This window comes from Parus major, chromosome 4A (genome assembly GCF_001522545.3).
Source record: "Parus major isolate Abel chromosome 4A, Parus_major1.1, whole genome shotgun sequence".
Lineage (NCBI taxonomy): Eukaryota > Metazoa > Chordata > Aves > Passeriformes > Paridae > Parus > Parus major.
This window is the reverse complement of record NC_031772.1, coordinates 15,777,049-15,799,637: the sequence shown is the minus strand read 5'-3', so window position 1 is coordinate 15,799,637 and position 22,589 is coordinate 15,777,049. Positions and strand designations below refer to the sequence as shown.

Below are 22,589 nucleotides of genomic sequence, written 5' to 3'. Positions count from 1 at the left end.
CACTCCAGCCCCATCCCCTCACCTCCTGCTTCACCACCCAGCCATCCTCTGAGCTTATCACATCCTTCTCCTCTTTTCACCCAGCACCATCCCCATCCCTGCCAGCTCTTGCCCCAGCACCTCAGCCCCAGCATCTCCCAGCTCCTGCTGCATCCTCCCCACACTGCCTCCCCAGCCCACCCCCAGCCACACACTCAGCTGGGCATGTGCAGCCACTCAGACTCTTTGCAGGAGGCTGCAAGCTTGACCTACTGTGTCTTCATTAGGAAGAGCTGCAAGTCCAGAAAGCACTTAAATGATGAAGTACTCATGCAATATTTGCTAACCAGTGCTATGCACCAACCTCTTGGTACTTCTAAGGGATCGGGATTTTTCTCTAATGAAGAACACAGCCAGCGAGCCTTCATCCACACTGTGCTTCAGAGTTGAGAAGCTCACCACAGGCAGCTGGAGATCATTTTTCACTGCCAAAGGCCCTGGGACTGGCCAGACTGCAGCCCTGCAACCTGGTCTCCTTCAGGGGACAAAAAGTCTCTGTGCAGACGGAGGAATCAGCTATGAGGACTTGTCAGGTTGTAAGAGGGTGGTGGACAACAACCCTGTGACCTGAGCAACTGTCCTGGCTGAGCAGGGAGGGATCCAGCTGGAGACTGCTGCTGCAGAGCTTAGAGATAGCTGGGACAAGCCTCCAGCAGCCTGAGCTGCAGGCACCGTGGAAGAGATGGCAGAAAGCAGCACTTGGGAAGCTAAGCAAAGCAGGAGTGCAGTGATGCAGGCCAGGGGGAAGGGCAACAGCAGTGGCATGTGTGTGTGGCAGATGCAAAGCACAAGCCTCACCCATCAGCAGGAAGGTGCCAGGGTGGTTATGGCCAGCACAGACTGTTGTGACCAAGTGGGCTTTTTGCCTCTTGCTGCAATGTTCACCTCCAGCACAACCCACCAATTCCCACAGCTCCTGAGAGCAATCACAGCTTCACCTCCCTCACCCAGTAACACTTTCCACTGGCTACTGCCATGTTCAGGGACACCCAGCCCAGGAGATCTTCCTCTGCTCTAACAAAGGCCACCACGCAGAGCCCTGCAGCACCCACTCTCATGGGGATGGGTTTAAGCCTGTGGATTCACAGCTGGAAAAACTAAAAGTGCTCATGGCTCTTATTCTCCTTACCCATCAAAAACACCCCCCACTAACCCAGGAGGTGAATGTCTGTAGTGGCACTCCACTTTAAGCTGACTGCAAAGCAACATTGTTCAGGCCGATAGGAAGGATGCATATGCTCTTATCTGAAGGCTCTAGGAAGATTTAAGTCCAAGTTTAGTTTAAAAAAAAAAAAAAATCACTTTGCCTGAAACAGGGGCATCCTTGCTGGGTTTATGCTATCTTAAGTAAACCATACCAACAGCACTGACACCAGTGCAAAAGCAGATAAAGCAGGATAAGGAGCCTCAGTCCTTGGAGCCTTCATTCTCAGCATGGTGTGGATAAGAGAAGAGCAGGAGCCTGCAATCACACCTTTCCAGATCCACATGTCTGTTGAGGGCACCCATAGGCAGCTCCAGCACCCTCTCCTCAGTGCGAGCTCCCTGGGGCACCCGCTCCTGCAAAGCAGCCACGATGCTGCAGGGAGCAGGAACCTCTGCTGGCTCCCAAAGGTACATCTGGGCTGCCCACAGCATCTCAGCTGCTTCTCTGGGAGTGACAAGGAACAGGACCAAGAAGGGTGCAGCTGTTGAACCTGCTGCTGCACGACCCCACAGGCAGGGACAGCTCAGCTGGGACCTGTGTCAGAGGGTCCTTCCAGCCATCAGCCCTTGCTCCAGGACTGCAGCACACCTTGGTGCTGCCCTGCCCCTCCCTGTCCTGGAATGATGCAGAGGAGTAATCTCCATCCCTGAGTGGACTCTAAAAGCACTGCATCTTCTCACGCTCTGCTGCCTCTGGCAGCACAAACACCGACCCTCACCTTTGCAAATCGCTCCCCGGAGTGGAAGCGGAGCACCAGGGCGGTGGTCTGCCCACAGCCAGCTCTGCAAAGCAGCAGGCTTCAAGAGGGCTGGGAAGAAACTTTCAGCAAGGGAGTGCTGCAGAATTTGTGCAGCTGTAGGGAAGCCTCAGCCAGTACTGGGACAAGTCAGCTCTCGGAGAGCAGCTGAGAAGCCACAGCGCTCTTCCTGCAGAGCTGCCCAAGTGCTTCCTGAGCCCAGGAGCTGCTGGGAGCTCCAGCCACCCTCACACAGCAGAGGAAGACGCTGGACCTTTGTCTCTGCAATCCTGCAGACTCTTCACAGTCCCAGCCAGAGAGATCTGGGCATTCGCTAATGAAAACCAGGAAGAGCTGCTAAGTGCAGGGCAACCACATTTTTCCCCTCCAAAAATGACATCCACCTCCTCATGCCCTGCAGCAAGGCTTGCCCAGGCTGGTGATGAAGGAAAGGAAAAATCTTCTTGGCATCTACCACAGCCAAAAACAGGCTGGAAGTGTTGGCAGCACAAAGCATGGGGCAGAGCTGCATTTTGCACATAGGTACTGTGCTCTCAGGGTATGTGTGTACATGGTCTTTGGGTGGGCAGCACTATTTTTGCAGCAAAATCTGAGCCTCAAATGAGCCTCAGTGCTGTCAGCTCCCCTGGCACCATGCATGGCTAGCTGCTCTCAAAGCACTGCTGCCCTGTACTGCTACCAGAGAAGGAATCAATGTGTATGCAGGAGACTGGCATTTAGAAAATTTCCATATAGGAAATTACTGTGGGCAACTGGGCAGGGAAACAGGGATGTTTTTCTGTCCCAGAGATAAACAAGCATGACTGACAAATTCTCAGTCCTTTGTCTGCTCTGAAATACACTAGCTTAGGGCAGAAGTCATGAAAACTCCAGTAAGATGGGAGCTGAGGCATTTTCACCCACCAAAATACTGTTCTGTGAGAGGAGAGCTTATCACTGCTAGTCTGTAGCCTTAGAAATAGTAATCATGATTATTCCAGAATGAGTCAATGTTCAAATGTTCAACCTGAGGAAGTCAGCCCTGCAGGTACATTACCCTCTCCCCAAGCATTACGAACCTAGGATACACAATGAGGAGTGTGGGAACTTCTGTGTTTCATCACAAGTGACTCAATTAATTCAAGCCAACAGCTACCAGAGCCTGGCCAGAGCTGGAGGGAAGTGCCAGTGTCTGGGTGCTTTCATTCCTGGCACACCACACCTGGATATCCAAATGGCTGGCACCATGCTGGTCCATGAGGCAAAGGGAGAGTCCCTCCCCGGGAGGTGACCAGAGGCAACCGCAGGCAGGCTGCAAAGAAACCTGCCCGTGAGCCGAGCCAGAGGGGAGGGAAACCCAGGAGGTGAGCACACCCAAGGTGTTTTGTCATGTGTTTTATCATCCCCTTCTCTGGCGGTAACCTGGAGCCTGTTTCCCTGGCCCTGGCTGTAGGGCTGGGGGTGGCGGGGGTCTGCCAGCCCTGGCAGCCGGTGGGAGGGCCGGGAGAGGAAGCGCTTTGAAGTGGCTGGTGATCACTGGCACAGCCGGCTCCGGAGGCAGCGTGCAGAGACTCCCTAATGCGCCAGCCCTTTCAGGGGCAGCCTTGGCACTCAGAGAGATGGCGTGTGAATAGCCAGGACAGCAACAGGAAAAGCAAAGCAAAGAAACCAAACAACAGAACTGGGGGAAACGGCTGGAAGGAAAGCGCTCCCCAAACCTCCAAGCCCAGCTGCTCTGGTCCCGCCAAACCCAGGGGTGCAGGGAGACAGAGGCTGGGATGCAGGGATGCTGCTGCTGCAGGACACCCAGGACAGCAGCCTGTGCCGGCCAGACACCCTGTACTGAGCCTTTCAGAAGAGCTTGGCTGCCTGATGTTCATCTTTGGGATGCACAGAGCAGCCAGCTCTCCCTGCCTGCAAGGTGGCTGTGTGGAGGGTGAGGCATTGTGTCTGACACAGGGCTGAGCCAGCTACCATGTGTACATCTCTACTCCCTTCTGCATGTCACTGGTTGGGAATACAGGATCATGTAGAGGCAGTGGGAGAAGGTCAGTGGAGGCAAGGCAAAGCAGAGATGTGTCTGAACTGGAGGTGCTCAGCTGCCCACGGGGCCGCTAGGGCTCAGGGAGGCTGCTGTGCCATGGGCTGGAGACCAAATCCTTACTGGCAGGACTGGCACTGGCACAGGGGTGTGAACAGTGGGGAGCAGCCTTGGCAGGCACAAGGCTCAGAGCAGAATCTGCAGCATTTACATAGCCAGGAGAGGCTTTATGCTTTTAACCAAGGAGCTCTGGATGCAAAATGATCAGGGATGCAATGGGGGGAAAAGCTCACCCCAGGATGGACTGCAATCCCCCATCACACAGATCCTTCCCTGAGCAGGTCTATATACCCCCAGTGGGGTAACCCAACCTAAGGGATGGATGCATTTAAGTGCTACCTGCCATCAGAGGCTACCCCTCATGCCCAGGGACTGTGAGGCTGTCAGTGCCAGTGGGATGAAGGTGGGAGTGCAGGCTCAGCCCAGGAGAAGCTGTTCTGAAAGGCCTGGAGCAACATGAACATCCTCATGATCTGACCCCAGACCTGTGCTCCCAAGCTGGCTGGAGCATCCGTGGGGCTCCTCCCTGGGAAGCAGGGGGTGGCAGGGTGGGCTGCTTGGAGGGTCCACAGTCCAGGTGTCAGCACAGAGAGGTGCCGGAGGAGTGCCACAGGCTGGGGGCCAGCCAGGCACCCTCTCACTCTCTCACTCTCTCTCTCTTTCCTCTCTGTGCCTCTCTGCCGGTCGGCTTGCTACATACCTCCTTTCCTACATATTTTCTTGTTGGGCTTTCGGGTGCATTCCTTGGAAATCCGTTTTACTGTAAAATGAATAAAAGACTACAAAATAACAGGAGGCTCCACTGATGGGAGTGGGCATGCAATCACAACCACGCTGCTACCCTCCCACCGCCCCCGGGACCGCGGGAGGTGGGGAGGGAGCGTCGCCATGGGAGGAAAACTCTGGGCCAGCCGTGCTGGGCAGGAAGGAAGGCATGGTGCATTCTGTGGGCCCCAGAGACCAAGGAGTGGAGCCAGCCAGCCTGGGAGAAGCCACTGGCTCACCAGGCTGCTCTGCTGTGTGCCGCAGACCCGCTGCGGGTCCCTTTCGGCCCGCTGAAAATCCCTGGGGGCTCCCATTGCGGTGAGGCTGGGGCGGGCGTGCGGGCAGGCGCTGCCTCCTCTGCCCTCTACTTACAGTTCAGATGGGATCCCCTACAAAGGAAAAGGTTAGACAAGGAGGCACCCAGCGCCGCTCAGCCTCACCCCAACAGGACCATGCCCCATGCATGCCCAGCACCCCAGGCTCATCGCTCTGCCGCTGGCCCACCGGCGGACGGAGGAGCAGCCAAGCGATGTGTCTGCCGGTGCACCCCAACCTCCCATCCGTACCAGGGCCCAGAAAAGGGCTCTGTGGTCCCTTTCTTGCCGGAGCATCTTCCCAGGGAGAGGCAGAGAGTGTTCCTCCCAGCCGCAGCCCACGCCCACAACTAGCGCATGGACCTGGGGAGGGTGGGAAGCAGGGAGGAAGGACGAACTCGAACCAACTCAAGACAGAACCTGGCACTCGGCGCCTGTGGGGAGCACAAATCAGCTTGTCACTCTGTGGATCTGCGGTCAGAGAGTCGGATTCAGATTTAGCAATACAAGAGAGGAACCCGTGACGATGCCATGGAGGTGGAGGGGTGGGACCGGGAGGCGTGGAGGAGCAGGAGCACGCGAGACAGAGATGGCAGCTGAGGGCAAGAGGGCAAGCTGCGTGGCCAGAGAAAGCTTTCCACAAACAGACAGCATGCTGCAGGGTCCACAACCACATGCTTCAAACACAACACCCAGGTGAGACCAACCACTGCTGGGGAGGGCTGGAGTGACCCCCCCCTCGCTCTCCTGTGGTCACCCCAGTGGGGACTCACCATCCTCCGTGGGGATGTAGATGTTGAGGTACAGACAGTCCTCGTTGGGGTCCTGGATGTACGTGGCCACGATATCCAAATTGGAGGTAAACCAGATGGGCAGCATGATCTCGGGAACGGCGTTGTGGATGTTCTGAGGGCAGACTGGTGAGAAGTGGGTAGCGTTCCTGATGCCTGACCAGGATGGTGGTGGCTCGGGGGGCATGAATCTCTTCTCCCCGATGGGGGGAGCGGCATAAGGAACCCCCAGGTACTGGTCCACGGGCCCCAGGATCTCACTGGGCAACGGCACGCGCACCCCTCGTAACTTCCCATAGTGCGTGTTGACAGTGGGTGAGTAGACCTGGCCCTCCATCTGCACAACCAGCGAGGCAAAGCTCAGGACCCAGAGGGTGAGACGCAGGTCCCAGCTGGCCACCAGCTCAGGCACTTGGAGAACAGGGGGGAAGAGAGGGCTTCTCCAGAGTATCAGCCACATTGTCCGGGAGAAACAGCACCAACATCCAGGCCTGAAGCTCCTGGGGCGAGGTCTCAGAGCAACCCCATCACACCAGGCCTCTGATTTGCCCACCAGGAACAGACGGAGCAGAAGAGATGGGAGTCGGGAGTGCGCAGCCCAGCCACACCTTCTGCTGGGTGAGTCGGGAGCACGGACGCAGGGAGATGTGGCACCAGCTCCTCACAGCCTCCCCGCTGCCTGCTGCTGCCTGCCCGCCAGCGGCCCAGCCCGGAGGTGACTGCTGATACTGTGGAGAGATGGAGGGAATTAACAGCAGACTTGCTCTGGAAGAGTTGAAGACCTGCAGTGCAGAAGGAGCCAGGATCTCTGGCTGAGCCTCCCACCCATGGGTGCTCACTGGCTCTGCCTCCACCCAGGCAGGTGGCTCCGGGAGCAGGCAAAAGCAGGCAGAACAAGCAGAGCATATGCACACACACACACACACACACACACACACACTGTCTGCCCATGCCTGCAGAGTCTGTCCCCAGTGCTCAGGGGCTGCCCAGAGTATGGGTGCCAAGATGAGCAGACTGAGTGCACACAGAGTGCTATGCCCTCCCCATAAGGAGCCTGTTGGACACCACTGGTGCCAAGCACAGCCCCTGCACAAGACCCCACTGGCACCTCTCCTGGCTGAGCCGGAGCTGTCTGTGTTCCCACACCACGCAGCCTGCGCTCCTTGCCTGGGCATCAGCGCAGCGCTGCTCCCCTGTTCGGCTGCCACCACCCTTCAGACACCAGCAAACTCGACCCACATGTCCTAGCCAGGCACCCATCTTCCCCTCCACTGGCCAAAGCGGTGAGACCCCAGGCAGGACCCGGCTGCTGGGCGGGCAGGAGGGGAACAGCCAGAGTGCTGTGGGCATCTCTCACCCGCTCCGCGCCCCGGCAAGCCCGGGGAGGCAGAGCTCCGCTCCCACGTCCCCGCCCGGGCTGGCAGCATCAGGAGGAGCAGCTGTGGCAGCCCCCGTGGGGAAGGGAGGGCACTGCAGATGGGGACCCGCGGATGTGTCAGCGAGCAGAGCTCCTGTGCCAGGGAGCCCTCGCTGGAGGCTGTGTGGATTCTCAGCGCTCTGCCCTTCACCTTCCCGCACCGCCTGTCGCATTCAGGGCTTATGTAAGTGCCCCCCGCCCGGGCTCCCCCCGCTGCTCCCGGGGGACCCGGGCACGGCAGGCGCGGGGGCTGCACCGCCCGGAGCTCCCCTCGCCCCGGCCGGCTCCGCTCCTCGGCGGGCGCATCTTCAGCCGGGTCCCCGCGGGAAGGCGGTGGTGGCTCAGGGGATGCTCACTCGCCCTGTCTCAGCCACATGTCCTCACCCTGGGAGAGACGGCAGAGGCGGTCAGGCACCTCCGTTTTGCCCCAGGGCATCCTTACGTGCCCACCCGGTAGATCTCTCCCAGGCTCAGAGGGAAGCAGAGTTGCCTTGAAATTATTGGAGCACAAAATAAGGCCTGTATGCAGATGGGAGTTTGCAGCTCTGGTGGAGGTTCAGTTGGGCAGGGATTCCACAAATAGAGAACACCTCATCCAATGAGGAAAATCCGCAGGAAAAAAACCCACCACCATAAAAATAAACCCCTAAACCTCCCAGACAGACAAACAGAAACCCACAAAAAAAACCCACCCAAACAAAATACAACCAAAAACCCCCACAGAAGGTGTCTCAAATCCGTACTGCACATGTGCAGGCAATTCACTGCTGGTCATTAAGGAATTGGGCCCATGCTGTGCCTGCCCTCCTGATATGCCCAAAGAACTTGGCAGCCTCAGAAATCAGGGTAACACAGTAAATAGAAACACTCATCTCAGAAAATCACATTAGTGCATTCAGCCCACCCAAGCAGCAAGGCCTCACAGGGCTGGGCATGCAGGCACCTCTCCAGAGCCTGCCAAGGCAATGCAGGTAACTCTAGACAAGGAGGGCAGCACATCACTCCCTTTCACCTCCTCCTGCCCCACCAGGCAGGACAGAAACACACCAACAGGAGCACAACACAACTGCATTATCCCCCAAACAGATGCCAAACCTAAGGAATAAAAGCTGAGTCAAGGGCCAGAAAAACAGCTCAGGCACCCAGAGACCCCAAGCTCTGCTCTGCCCACCACTGCCGGAGCTGCCTCTGCAGCACAGTGCCTTGGCTGCCCTGTTCTGCCTTGCAGCTCTGGAAGAAAACCATCATTCATCTCATATTCCTTGCCGCAATGCTCCTCCTTCAGCAGAGAACTGACCTTTGCCTAACAGCAACATGCCAGGGGTGTAGTGCTGGCCCAGGACCTCCCAAAGCTGCATTCCCAAGCAGGATCTCAGAGGTGCTTCAGTCCCACCACTCTGCCTGACATTGCTGGAAGGCAAACTGCCCAGTGTAAATCTTCTGCTCAGGTTCCTTCAGGTACCACAGGTTAGGATAAAGCTAATTATTAATGACTGTCATATCTAATTTGTATGACTGGAAGCTACAGGCAGCTTCCAGTCTTTATGATAGTGCATGCAGTGCTCCCTGCAGAGCCATTTCAACTGATCTGTCATCATTTTCTGTCTGCAGGAACACCACAGCCCTGCCAGTGGTGGTTCACCAGCTGATTTCCCAGCTCCACAGCTTCCTCATGGCTGCAGCTACATGCTGCCATGGGCACTGCTGCTCCACCAACTCCTCCAGGCAAGCAATTTCATGGCACCAGGCAGTGCCACTACACAGCTGCCCAGCTGGGCTGCACACACCAGTCACAGGACTGAATTCACAACCCACTCTGCATCCGTGGAGCTTCCGCACGCCCACTGTAACCATCCTGCCCTGACACAATGAGGAATCTCTTTTTACAAAGCACAGCCAAAAAACAGCTTCTTGCTACAGCTCCTCAGAATTATGCTACAATGATATTCCTCTGGGTTTTTGTTTAATCCTCATCCAGCTCTGAAAAAACATGGAAATCTGAAGACAAAAAAAGCATAAGCTAAGATAGAATTAAGTACGCATTCTTAACTTAAACAAAACGATGCTACAGGACTTAAAACTGTCTCCAATTATGAGTTTTACAAAGCATGAGGCACGGAGGTGAGTTGCACTAGTGATAGCCAAATATGTCCAGATATGGAGATGCACAGTCAAGGCCCAGCAGCCCTAATGTTACCCTGGAGAGCCACAATGCCTTAACACTCAAATACAGCTCATGGTATTTTAACATTTGTAATTCCACATTTGGTTCCATCATTTTTTAAAGACTCTTTGCCTCCATCTGCCCATGTCCCCGCAGCACAGGATAAAGGCACCCAAACAATCTCAGTGACATGTTTCTAAGCCTTCCTATGTCTGGATTTTTTTCAATTACAAACCCAAAAAACGATGCAAATCCTATATCTGAAATTCCCTGGGTTTCAAATGCCTGATTTGGGATAATTACAATACCCCTGTAACACATCTGATACCCTGATATTGCTGTTCTGTGCTCTGTGCTTTTTGATGTAACTTCATGTTAACATAACATTTAGGATGGGAATTTAGTCTTAATTTAATGCTGACAGACTGCCATAAAAACCCAAGCCTAATCCCTTTCACTGTGGGTTGTTGCATGTGCCTTGCATTGCTGCCTGCTGCCTCAACAGCTCTCAAGCTTCTTGGTCTTTCAAAGCATGAGAAAGAACTGAGAGACCAGAGAAAGGACATTTCGTTCAGGGAAGCAATTCCCTTCACATCCCATGGGAGGTGGGAGCAAAACTTTTCCCATTTTTGCCGCCTACAGCGTTCTCACTCTTCCCTCCAGCGGGGAAGCCAAACGTGTCCCCCAGCAAAGATGGGCCGCTGCCTGCCCGCAGCCCCGCGCCAGGAGCCGTGCCTGCCAACTAGAAACGAAACTGGGCTGGGCTGGGCAGCCACAGCCAAACTGGGAATGCTCAGACAAGCACGCAGTGAGAAACTGGGAGCATAAAGACCCCGCAGGCATCCCAGGTCGCTCTGCCAGGCCGCTGGTGGGTGAGCAGAGGAAGTGAGGCTGCTAGCTGTTGGGGATGTTATTCATGTGCTTTGGAAAACAAATGCTCTATAGGTATTTCCACGGCCACACTGTCTGCCAGACGGCTTCCTCCTCAACAAAGAGACTCTCTCCATGGAAACCTGGGAGGGTGGGATCCTCTGGAAGCCTCTCTCGCAGATGCATATTCAGGCATCTCAACAGCAGCCAGACAAGCCGGATCCACACCTCCTCTGGCAGACGGCCGAGGAGATGTGAGCAGGCAGCCTGCTCTCGTATTGGACCCTTTATCAGAGCCCAGCCTCCTGCCCTGGAGCACCAGCCCCAAGTTCATCACACTGTTGTGGCTCTATGTCCCATGAGGTTCAGAGCCAGCACAGATGGAGACCTCAAAGCACCCAGCTGGCACGGTTGGATGATCTCCTTCCAACAACAAGCAGACAGGATGTCCCATTGCACCCTCCAGCCACTGAGCCTCGTGCAGCTCTGCTCACCATTTGACCCCGCTGTACTTTGCTGAGGGCCAGCCCATGCACTCCAGAATAAACATGCACCCAGCAAGCAGCATGAGAAACTTCTGCCTTCTCTTCTCTACGTGAGCTCCAAACCTTTCCACCAACCTGTGCTCCAGGAGCTCAGGCTGGTGCTCAGCTCTCAGTCTGTCAGCACCTGCTAGACCCACTCCCCACATGGCATCTTCTCTCCTCCACTGGGCAGTGATCCCAGCTCTCACCTAGCCCCATCCCACCTACAACACTGCAGAAACCCCACAGGAAACCCTGGGCAGCAGAGAAGCTGCAGCACAACTGGACCGATGTGCTTGTGTCCCTGTGTCCCAGCAGCTCCTCAAGAGCATCCCTTGGTTCTCATGCCAGGTTACCCATGGGTGCCACAGGCAGACGTTTCCTGGTTGTACAGCACTGTGGAGGCATTTCCCAGGTCCATCACAGAGCTGAACACTGATGGCTCACAGTTACACTGAAAGGGACATGAAGGGTTTCAGAAAGGTCAGCCCCGCTGCTGCTGTTGCTCTGCTTTTCCATGAATGACCTAAATGACAGAACAGAGTACGTTTCAAAATCTGCACGTGACACCCCCGCACTTTAGAGGCCAGGATGGGAATCTGACATGCTCCTGACAGACTGGGAAAAGGGCTGAGAGATGATGGGCAGGACTGTAAGGCATTGGGAGGTAAAAAATCACACAAACAATCCATGGAAGAAAAGACAGCAGCAGCTCTGCCACAAGGGTCATGAGGGCTACAGGTGAGTACAAACTGAATGTGAGCCAGCATATCATTGCCACAAAAAAAGGAAACTACAGGAGGATGTGTGCAAGGCCAACTTGCACATGAAGTAATTACTCTCCTTTCAGCTCACAAAGACACAAAAAGTAATTTTACTGTTGTCCAGAGAACCAGTTCATTCCCCAAAAGATTTGGACTAACTGAGGGAGGCCATGGGAGACCACAAGATCATCAGAAAGCTTTGGAGAAATGTCTGGAAGATTTGGATTAGTCTAGACAAGAAAAGTCACAGGGCACAGTTTTATAACATGCAAAGGCCACTGCAAAAAAGTTCAGAACACTCTGCCCTTTTGTGCTAGGTAGGAGACACATCCATATTAAGAAAGAAAAGTTAAGTGTACACCAGGAAAAGCTAAAGCACTCCATGGCTATCTGCAAAGGGTGGTAGGTGGCAGATGGATGGACCAAGTGATTCCCAGCAGCCCCTCCAGCCCAGTCTCCTGCATTTCTCACTACCCTGGCTGGCAGCTCTGCCCCTGCCCTCATTCATTCAGCATTTGTCACTGTCTGGGTATACACAGCCACCTTGGTCACGAACCCATTAGCATTTAGGATGCAGAGCAGAGCACTTAGGAGGCTTCCCAGCACTATGGAGCCCAAATCATCCATTCTCCACTCTGCAGAGTCCTCCCCCAGAGTCCAGAGCTCCCCACCTCCCTCTCCTCCTGAGGCACATCTGCAGCCCCCCCCAGTGTCGAGGCACCACAGTCACTCCAACGGGACAGAAGGAAAACAGGGACAAACTTCACCCTCCTTTGCGTCAAGATACGTCCCTATGCCTTGTCTTTCCCAGCTCCTGCCCACAGTACCACCAATATTTACAGCAAGCTGAACGTCAGAAGCCTGAGAGACACTCCACTGCACATCCTTTGCCCTGGGGAGAGGATGAGGGACCACGTGAGAAGTGCCAGTTAAGTTCCTCAACGCTGCAAGAACATATGTGGGACAGAAGCTCTTTGACAACTCCCAGACACATGCCAAGATCCTCGAGAGCTTCCATTCATAACAGAAGAATGTTACTCAAAATCCCTAGAAACAGACAATTTCAAGAGCCACTTCTGCTGTGGTGCCAAAGGCCTCCCGCTGCAATATGGCCTGTCACCATTTGCTCCATGGTGTTTAACGAGTTCTCCATGAAGGAGCCAAGCCTGCCTTTGGAAGGACACCAGGGGCAAACCAGACCTTTCCCTTGCCCACATTTCAGCCTTTCCAGACATTTTTGGTGTTGAATGTCAGCCCACTGCTTGATGCCCGGCTCCAGAAGACACACTACCCAGCAGGTGAGATAACCTGAATCATTTCCAACTCTTGTTTAGCATCAAGAGCTCCAAAAATACAGGAGGTTTCTCAGTGTCACTGAGCTGTGGCTGGTGATGCTGCTGAAGGACAGCTCGTGAGTCCTGCAGCAGGAACAGCGTTGGGGTCAGCACCCAATACTGCTGATGCAAGAAGAAGGTGACCACTATAGAGGATCCAAGGACAACTGTGCTTGAAAGCCTGGAGTTTTTTGGAGTGGGCTACATGCTCACCTTGAGTTAGTCTAGATTTTGACTGACCTTCCCACTCACTGCTTCCCAGGAGCCTGGTGGAAAGCTGAGACAGGGCCACGTGGCACAGCCTGCAGCTGCTGTGTGAGCAGGAGGCTCTGCCAGGACAGGAAGAGGGCAGTGGCAGCAGCCTCTCGGTGGACTGGTGAGTTCCCACATGGCTCAGGGATAGCTGCTGAAAGTAGGCTATTTATTGCCACGTTCTGGATAGAAATAATCTGGATTATCTCACGTTATGGCTTTCCTGACCCCAGCATGAAGACACAGTGGCAGGTTTTTCTCTCCCTCACCTTGCTATTTGCAGTTTCAACGTACAAACACTCGCCTGTGGGGGCAGAGGTTAAGCAGAAGCACCTGTCCGAGCACAGCCGAACCCACACTCGCTCCTCAGCCCGAACCGCCGGCAGCGAGGGAAGCGCCGGAGTCAGCCCGGAGGATCTCAGAGCCCCGGGACTCCCCGCGGCCGGCAACACCTGGCTGTGGCATCGCCGAGTCCCAGTCAGGAGGGACGGCGTGGCGGAACCGGGGAGGTTCCCGGAGCCCCGTGTGAGGCTGAAACGTCCCGCAGCCCGCGGGAGCTGTCCCGTCAGCACCGGACCGGCCCCGCCGGGCGCCCGGCAAACACAAACCGCAGCTCCGGGAGCAGCGGAGCGGCCACCTCCAGGCTCCCGACAGCTTCCTGGGCAGGGAAACGGAGAGGGAGGTGCTGGGCTCTTCTCCCTGGCATCCAGCGATAGCACATGAGGGAACGGTTCAAAGCTGTGCCGGGAAAGGTTTACACTGGACGTTAGGAAGCATTTGTTTAATCAGAGGGTGGTCAAACACAAACAAACTGCAACAGGCTTCCTAGAGAGGTGGTCGATGCCTCAAACCTGTCAGTGTTTAAGAGGTATTTGGACAACGCCCTTAACCACGTGCCTTAGTTTTAGGTCAGCCCTGAATGGGCCAAGCAGTTAGACTGGGTGATCATTGTAGGTCACTTTCAACTGAAATTATTCTATTCTATTCTATTCTATTCTATTCTATTCTATTCTATTCTATTCTATTCTATTCTATTCTATTCTATTCTATTCTATTCTATTCTATTCTATTNTTCTATTCTATTCTATTCTATTCTATTCTATTCTATTCTATTCTATTCTATTCTATTCTATTCTATTCTATTCTATTCTATTCTATTCTATTCTTCACAAATAAATGTTAGACTTACTCCACCTCTGTCTTTGTGCAGGCAGGTGACTGACAGTGCAAAAGTGCATCCACAGACTCCCGGAATTTCCAGACGAGTACTCAGGAGTGAGCTGACAGACAATCTGCTTTCAGCAAGCCCTTGGCACCAGCACAGAGTTCATGCCAAGACAACTTGCTCACTCTCCCACACATCACAAACAAGCACCAGGCACCTACTCTAAGGCAATATAATCTCCCTCAAATCTGTGATCAACACTCCACAGCTACCAGCCCAAGTGCAAATCTCACCCAGCGAAGAGAGAGCTGACTCCACCAGCAGCATTCCCCTCACTTCCTTCTCCAGCTTCAGGAAGCCGCACATTGACATTATCCCACCTGCTCAGCACCATCCCCCTCACATCTGCCAGAGTGATGCCTCCTCTCCTAAATAATTGCCCTGGAAACTACCATGGATAACAGGGGCTATTTCTAAAGACAACACGGATCATAATGACTGAACCGTGTTAGGGAAAAATTCCACAAGGCTCTTATCAATAAGCTTCCGAAAGTCCAAGTCCAAACACATCCATATTTCTTAAGTTAACAAAAGCAGGTTTGAAGTCTAATAAAGAAAGGAGACTTTGATGACCCAAAGAGGCTGGCTCAATGACACCCCCATTTCTGAAATACCTGAAACTAAGAGGCAAGTATGAAACCACGTTGTTGATGCAATGTCCTTGTCCAAAACTCATCCCCCAGCCTCTCAAGCTCCTTTCTGGGCACCATACAAAGGACATGAAGGTGCCACAACCAATGGGCCATAGGCAATTTACACAAAGCTCTGTCCTCCCCATACCATCACCTGTGCTAGAACAGCCCAAGACATCTCACACAAGCTCCAAGGAAAGCTCAGAAAGCACCAGTGGCTGCAGGCAGGGCGGGTGTGTGCACAGCCAATGCTTTCCATGGACTAGCGTGGACTGGGGGAGGCTCTATAAATGTAAGGAGGTGGGCTGGGCAGAGAGGAACTGACTGCAGCTTAAAATACATGGACTTCCTGCAAATGTGATTAGGGAGGGTGGGCAACAAAATCCAAGAGTGTTCTGAATGGGAACAGCTACATCCAAAATAAGTTGTCAATGTTTCATTTTTACTGACTGAAAGCAGGAAGCCAAATCCACTTAATCAAGGGTTGAAATTCAGACAGTGGCTTTGGAGCCTCTGGTTTCAGCAGCAGAGCCAGTAAAGAACTGTTTCTTTTACCAACATCTGCCCCAACTACCCATTTCTGCCTAACATCACTCCACTCTTTATCAGCTCAGAAAGGTTTTGCAGGGCAGAATTGTAAAACAAGTCATGGAAGTAATCTGGACTAAAGGTAATAAAACCCAGGACAAAGAACAAAGATGAAGGAAATAGCTGGAGACAAGCAGGAACTAACTTTTGCACAGAAGCTGAAACATGACACAATAAGTTTTCTTGTGAAGAGATAAGGTTACAAGTTATCTGGCAATGTACAAGCACTATCTGTTGCCACCACCTTGTCTTGTACCATGAGACACCAAGCCCATGGAGCAAGGTGGCTCTGTGGGGAGAGCACACCCCTGTGCAAGGGGTGGTGTGTGTCATCCCAACAGAGCCACCCCTGAGGGTCACAGTGCAGGCAGCAGAGCCACGTGTGCTCCCTCAGGATGCAAGGAACCCCAAGCACTGCAGTCCAGCACCAAACTGTTTCCTCACTGCAGGGTCCCAGAAGATGTTTGGCTGTCCACACCACCTCCACCTTGTTACAACAGTCCCTACTGCCAGGTGAAACACCAGACAGGCTCTGCACAGACACAGGTGCCCAGAGACTGTGATGCAGGGCTGGCTCAGCTCCCATTTCCCACAGCTGGGAGAGCTGCAGGTCCTGTCCTGTGCCAGAGAGATGCCCCAGCTGAACTGCAGCCCATCGCCCCAGCACAAAGAGACAGCCCCAGCACATCCCACTGGACTCAAGATGCTGAGCTTTATGTTAGCGTGAGTGGTGGTCACCAAAGACCAGACGTGATTTTCTGACCATATTGCAAGTGTCCCTTTGAGCCTACTGGCACCAGCAGTGACCTGCTGCTCTATGACACTGCAGCTTGCCTGGGGACACAATTAGTCCCAGCTCTACCTTGGCTGGCCTGGGAGACCACGATCCCCTCCTCACAGCACTGGACTCTTCATCTGCAGCAGAGAGCTGCTCTCTGCAGGGCAGGGACTGGGATACCCAGACTTGGACTGGGGCAGGAGATGGGGAGCAGTGAGCACCGGCAGCAAAGCACAGGCAGGACAGAGCAAGCTGCATTTGCTAATGCTGTGATGCCCCTTCCCTCTGCTCCCACCAGCAAGCAGGTTTCACTGGAAACACCGCAAAGGCCCAAGTGTGGGGGTGGGAAAATGCCATTGTTGCTGGAAGCACCATGGACTCCTCCATCCTCACCACCACCCCTCAGGCTGCCGGTGGCAGAGGCCACCGGGTCCCTTTCGCTCGCCCCCGCAGGGCAGGGGACACCATCCCAGGGCAGCACCTCTTGGCAGAGCTCCTGCGGGAGCGGGGCCGCGCACCCAGAGCCAACATGACACAGCGTCAAGCAGCCACATCCTGCAGCAGCCACCGCTCCTCCAGGCTGACGTCAGCCTCCGCAAGAGCTGGCAGCAGGACATGCTGTGCATGCCGGCCGCGCTGCTCCCAGACACCGCCTGGCCCCGCCACACACTGTGGCCTGTGTTCCTCACCAGCTACGACTCATCTACAAATTGAATTTCACACTCGCACGCTCCAGAAAAAGGCACAGGTGCTAGAGAAGTCACCCTCCCCCTCTCCACATCTGCCTTCCCGCTCGCCCCACCCCGCTGCTGAGCGCCGGGATCGCGGCTGGAGCTCTGGAGGAGCTCCTGGGCAAGGCACAGGCGACATCGGCTCACGGAGGAGCTGCCACGCTCGGGGCAGCATCAGGGCGAGGAGAGCCCTGGGGCCCATGGCACAAGGGACACCCCCGTGTGCTGCTGGCACGACACAGCGTCCAAAACCGCCCATCTGACAATGAGATAAAAGCCCATCCCAGAGTTACTGGTTTCCCCAGAAACCCTACAGGCTTTCCCAGGAATTCTGGAAATGCACAGATTTGGTATGTGCTCCAGTAAGCAACCTAAAGAGTTTCTACAGTTGTCACAGCCAGAGACCACCGCTAGCACAGGCTGTGAGCACAGCTGGCAGCCCGGACAGATGTGGTGCCTGTCACCTCAGACAGCCCATGGTGCAGCCCAAGCCCACACAGCCTCTACACAACTAAGAGGAGACGCTTCCTGAAGCAGGGGAGTCTGCTCTCAACAAGGCCGTCAGCTGCTCCGTTCCCGAACCAAAACCAAACCTGGCGTGACTAAGCAGAAGACCATGGAAGCACCCTGGACTGGACTGGCCTGGCCTGCAGCCACAGCAGCTTCACAAAGTCTTGCTCATGCAGCCAGGGCTCACTAGAGACTGTAGGTCAGGCAAGCCAGCAGCTAGAAAGGAAACCCATTCAAATTTAATCCAAAATGTATTTTCTATTTTCCCTTGTAAATTTATCCTCCCATATTTTCTATCTTCAAGCACAAAAAAGCAGAAAGCCTAAAACCTCTGGCAAAAAAAATCCTTTAATGTGTTTTACTGCAAATACCACCTCGTGTTAAGAAATAAGCTGGACCGGAGCAAATCAGGCAGCCTGGGGATGCCCTGTGTCTCCAGAGGGAGCAGACCAGAATGAAGCAGGACTGACAGGCATGCTGCAAGGACCAACAATGCCAAGGAAAGTAAAGTTCAAGTGCCAAGACGGCTCTCATGCTCCCTGCTGCTCCTCAGAAGTCCCTGAGCACAGCTCTGCCTCAGCAGATGCCCACTTGGAAGCACACACAGGAGTTTTTTGTTACAAAGAGTAGGCAACCAATTGCCTTCTCTTAAAGTCCTGAGCATCAAAGTACAGCAGCTCCCTGCCCAAATCTGCAGTCTCAGATTCTTGTCCAGAGACCCCAGTGGCAACAAAGACCAAAAAGGCAGGACAGAAACAGATTGTTTCTCTCTTGAGGCACAGGACAGCTGCTATCCAAGGGAAATTTTGGGTTGTGGTTGCAAGGACACCCTTGTGCTGCTGGCTGGACACTTCGCTCAGTCCTCCTGGAATTCATAAGGATGAGAAACAGCATCCCCTTCATAAGCAACAACCTCACTTAACCTCATACTGCTGCCTGCCAGCCAAAACCCGCGGGGGACTGCTGGATCCCAGCTCATCCCTGCATTTTCCTCTCCAAGCCCACTTCTCCCATAAAAAGCCAACCGCCCCCAAGCCAAAACTCGCATTTCCCTGTTGTCTTTGCATGTCTCTGGACTGCTCAGGAGCTGGGGAACAGCCTTTTGCCATCCCACACTCACTGAGGTAAGGCTGAACTGGATCCTCACAGGTAGCAGGACATGAGTCTTTTCTCATTTGAGGATAAAACCAGGAACAAAACTGATGCTTATGTTTCCTGATGTGTATGAGAACAGGCACAGACGGGGACTGGAGGAGGGGGATATGAAGATCAGATCCCTGGTGATCCCACAGTGCCTATCATGTGCAGCAAGTACCAGGGAACTGGGACAGCTCTAAGATGAGACTCTAGCTCTGCAGCCAGTGTGTCCCTGTGCCCAGGGAACCAGAGGAAGCAGAGGTGTCAGGAAACACAGCAGGAAAGGATATTGCCATTTATTTTCAATCCAGCTGAATTAGTACCTGATCAGTAGACAAAAGCCTGTTAGAGTCTCCAGCAAAGGGTCCTGTGAAGCCAAGGCTTGGTGCTTAGCACAGGTCCTGCATCTCCCAGCAGGTGCACCTCCATCATGTGGGGAAAGCACCCCACGCTCTCAGCGAGGAAGCAGGACTGAGCATGCATCTGTCACCCTGTGCCAAGCTAAGTAACAGAACTGGATGGGGATAAACCCATTCTTCTTTACCAAAGCCCAGTGCTCCCTCCTGGCTCCACACTCTCTGGTGTGCAGAATGTTATGAAAATAACAGAGCAGACCAAAAGACCACCTTGCTCTGTGAACTTGTAAGCAGTCAGAAGCACAAGTAATTCACAGTGCAGCGGCTGCCCAAGCCAGAGGTGGATCTCAGTGTATTTATTAGTTCTTTCTATTATTCTTAGATTCTATTATATTCTTCCTTCTTGAAATCATCCCATTTCTCCTGAAACTAATGCATGGTTTTGCTGTTCATGACACCTTGTCCTAAGGACTTCTGTGATTTGATAGCACATCCACAAGAGGCAATGCCCCTCCTCCTGTTTGGCACCTCCTGAGAGCTCAATTTGATGTGACCTTGTACTTGTATGAAAATAAACAATGAACAGTTAACCTCTATCACTTCTCTCCTGGCCTCCTGTAGGCACATCTTATCCATCTTCTGTTGTTTCATTTCCAGTCTGAAGAACCCTGCCTTATTTAACCTTTTTTTTTTGCAGAGAGGCCACCAGACCTCTGACCAACTGTGCTGCAACTTCCAGGCATTTGACTCCACAATGATCTCAACACCCACACATCTCTCCTGAGCTCCCTATGGGCAGCTCTAGAGACAGAGACACAGAGCAACCCCTGTCCCTTTCTCCTCCATCACTATCCCATGAGTCCTCAAGTTGCTCAGTGGTGCCTGGAGTTATGTGAGGGCAGAAGAAAAACACAAAGACAGCGGGATTCACACATTCACCTTCACTACTCCTTTAGCACGTGGTGCCAGCACCAGGACATGGACAGGACCACCTCCATGGGGAGTGCCATGCAGACATTTTGGCCACATTACAGACTTGGGCGTCTTCTCCCACTCCTTTAGAGCAGCACCAACTGCTTAATGAAGGCCAAGTCTCTGCAGCCCCTGATCATCACAAAAGAGCATTCTCAGCAGTCCCCTCCCCAAGCCCATCTCAGAAGCCTCCTGACCAAACTTTTCCCAGCCATCCTCGCCCTCAGCAGCCCAGGCCCAGACCCAAACAAGGCTCGTGCACCATACAAGCCCTGTAACTCGCTCTCTCTGCAACCTTTCCCAAACTTTGCCACCTGCTCTGCTGGCACGGCCAGAGCATCTGGCCACCAGGCAAAGTTTCAGCTCTGCTTGCCAGGCACCTTACAGGATATGCTTGCACTGAGATGCAGTTTGAAAATAACAGATGTTACTCCACTGTTCTGCATTTTGCAGTGTCAAGAACAAGGTTTCTTTACCAACAATCTTCTGAGCTCCGTGCCAAGGCGGTCTTGTCCCAAACAGTGCTCCCCAGCACAAAGTCTTGCTCACAGACAGCCCCTGCCACGTGCTGTCCCTGCTGCCAGGCAGACAACATGGCAAAAGGAAAATATTGCAAGAGCAGTTTCCACACACAACTTCAAGACTTAGCAGGAACGCAGGTTTCATCGTGGACTGCAATACCACATGACTACTGAGCCCAGACAAGCCTCCTGCACATAACCTCCCATTCAGGGAAAACTTCCAGGAGCTACACAAACCAGACAGGACCCGGCAGCTGCAGCCAGAAGCACCCATGTCTTTCCACTGCTCCCTCTTCATCCCCATTTCCTCTCAGTCAGACTTGCTCCAGGGTCTGAATGATGTGGGTTCAAACTGGCAGCTCTGGCAATTGCAGGACCATTTATTCATTCCCCTCACACCCACAGCAGAATCCTGCTGAGGCCAGCAGCACACAGTGCTGGTCACAGTCTGCTCCCTGCCCCCAGCTCAGGGGAGTATCATGGTAGGAGACCACCAGAGCATTCAGTCCCCCATCCAGCACCACCCAGCTCAGCTCAGCTCAGCTCAGTCCTCAGACCCAGCTCTCCTCTGCCGGTAGCAGGATCCAACCTGCCTCCTCCTGCTCATGTGCCCTGTGCTGCCTGCGACCACCTCCCCTCTGTGCCAACCCAGAGCCACAACGCCCTTGGCTGCCTCTCAAAGCACTGTCAGTGGCCGCCAATAACCACAGACCACCGGCGGAGGAATCTCTGTCTGGGATCCCACAGGGAGCCCGTAACTTCCATCCCAGTGGCACTGGGAGCTCTAAGGACAGAGCCAAGCTCTTGCCTGCCCCATCCCTCAGCACTTGGTGCACAGCCCCAGGATGGCAGATACACAGACCCTCTGCGCTTTGCTCTGAGATCCCACAGGCACCTCTGCAGCTCCACAACTTGTTGCACACACACCCTGTGTCCCATCCCCACCACTTCCCACCATCCTTCCACCCTTCTCCTGTTACTGGATCCCTCCAGCTGCCATCAGTGCAGCATGGACACTTCCACACTGCTGTCTGAGGCTGGAGTAGCTCCTGGACAGCCAAGAGAGCTCCCTTTCTCCCCTGCCTGCTGCAAAGAAATAGCTTCTAGAAGACAGGATCCAGGAAGATGGCAGCAAATTGCTTGGGAGGCAGCAGACTCGCTGTGGCTGGGGGGGGGTTAGGAGCTGGCAGAGCTGATGCTGTTCGGGAATTGTTTAGATGGAGCTTAGAGACTTGATGATCTCAAGGTCCCTTTCTTATCAGCTGTCCTAAAACTCCTCCTCCCTTGACACAAAGGCCAACATGGACCTGCCAGAGGATTTTTGGAAGTCACTATCTCCTTGCTCTTGCTGGAGGATGTGATCCTGATCAAAAGACACCTGGAACAAATCCCTGTCTGTGTTGGACGTGAGCACCCAGAGCAGCCCCCACAGAGAGGCAGGAGAGACGCAGCCACCACATCTGGAGCCTCAGCACAGTGCTCTGCCAATTCTCACGCTGCCTTCTGAAGCTTTGGCAGGCCCCTGTCCCTGGGCAGCCTGCTCAGTAGCTCCACTCATGACTCCCAGGTTCTGGCTGCCCTCACCACCCTGCTCTCAAGCACCTTCTCTCCAGCCCTTTGGGACAAAAGCCTCTACACCGGGTCTGGAAAAGAGACAGCCCCAGATGAAAAGTGCAGGGCAACCCCCTTGGCATGGGCTCAATCTTCCTCTCTAACAAGGCTGCCCTAGATGCTCACTGCTGTTGAGTGTGGGCAATTGGAGTCAGTGCAAGGCAGCACCTCGCACACCCTGCCAAGACGGGCACTGCAGCTCCCATTTCCTCAGCACAGCACTGTGCAGGGCTCTCACACCCATGTCCCA

At 54.0% G+C, this 22,589-nt stretch overlaps 1 protein-coding gene across 4 annotated transcripts in view; it reads right to left on the bottom strand.

Annotated features, from left to right (window-relative positions):
* Nucleotides 1-22,589, bottom strand: part of NLGN3 (neuroligin 3) — a 39,105-nt gene that overhangs the window by 14,659 nt on the left and 1,857 nt on the right. For 2 of the 4 annotated variants that reach the window (XM_015626685.3, XM_015626686.3), the window contains exon 2: nucleotides 5,936-6,681. In XM_015626685.3, the coding sequence (XP_015482171.1) occupies nucleotides 5,936-6,413 (478 nt within the window). In that variant the 5' untranslated portion in view covers nucleotides 6,414-6,681. Of the gene's footprint in view, nucleotides 1-4,783; nucleotides 4,844-5,935; nucleotides 6,682-22,589 lie in introns of those variants that run through there. The other 2 variants (XM_015626683.3, XM_033514089.1) reach the window with 2 other exon arrangements.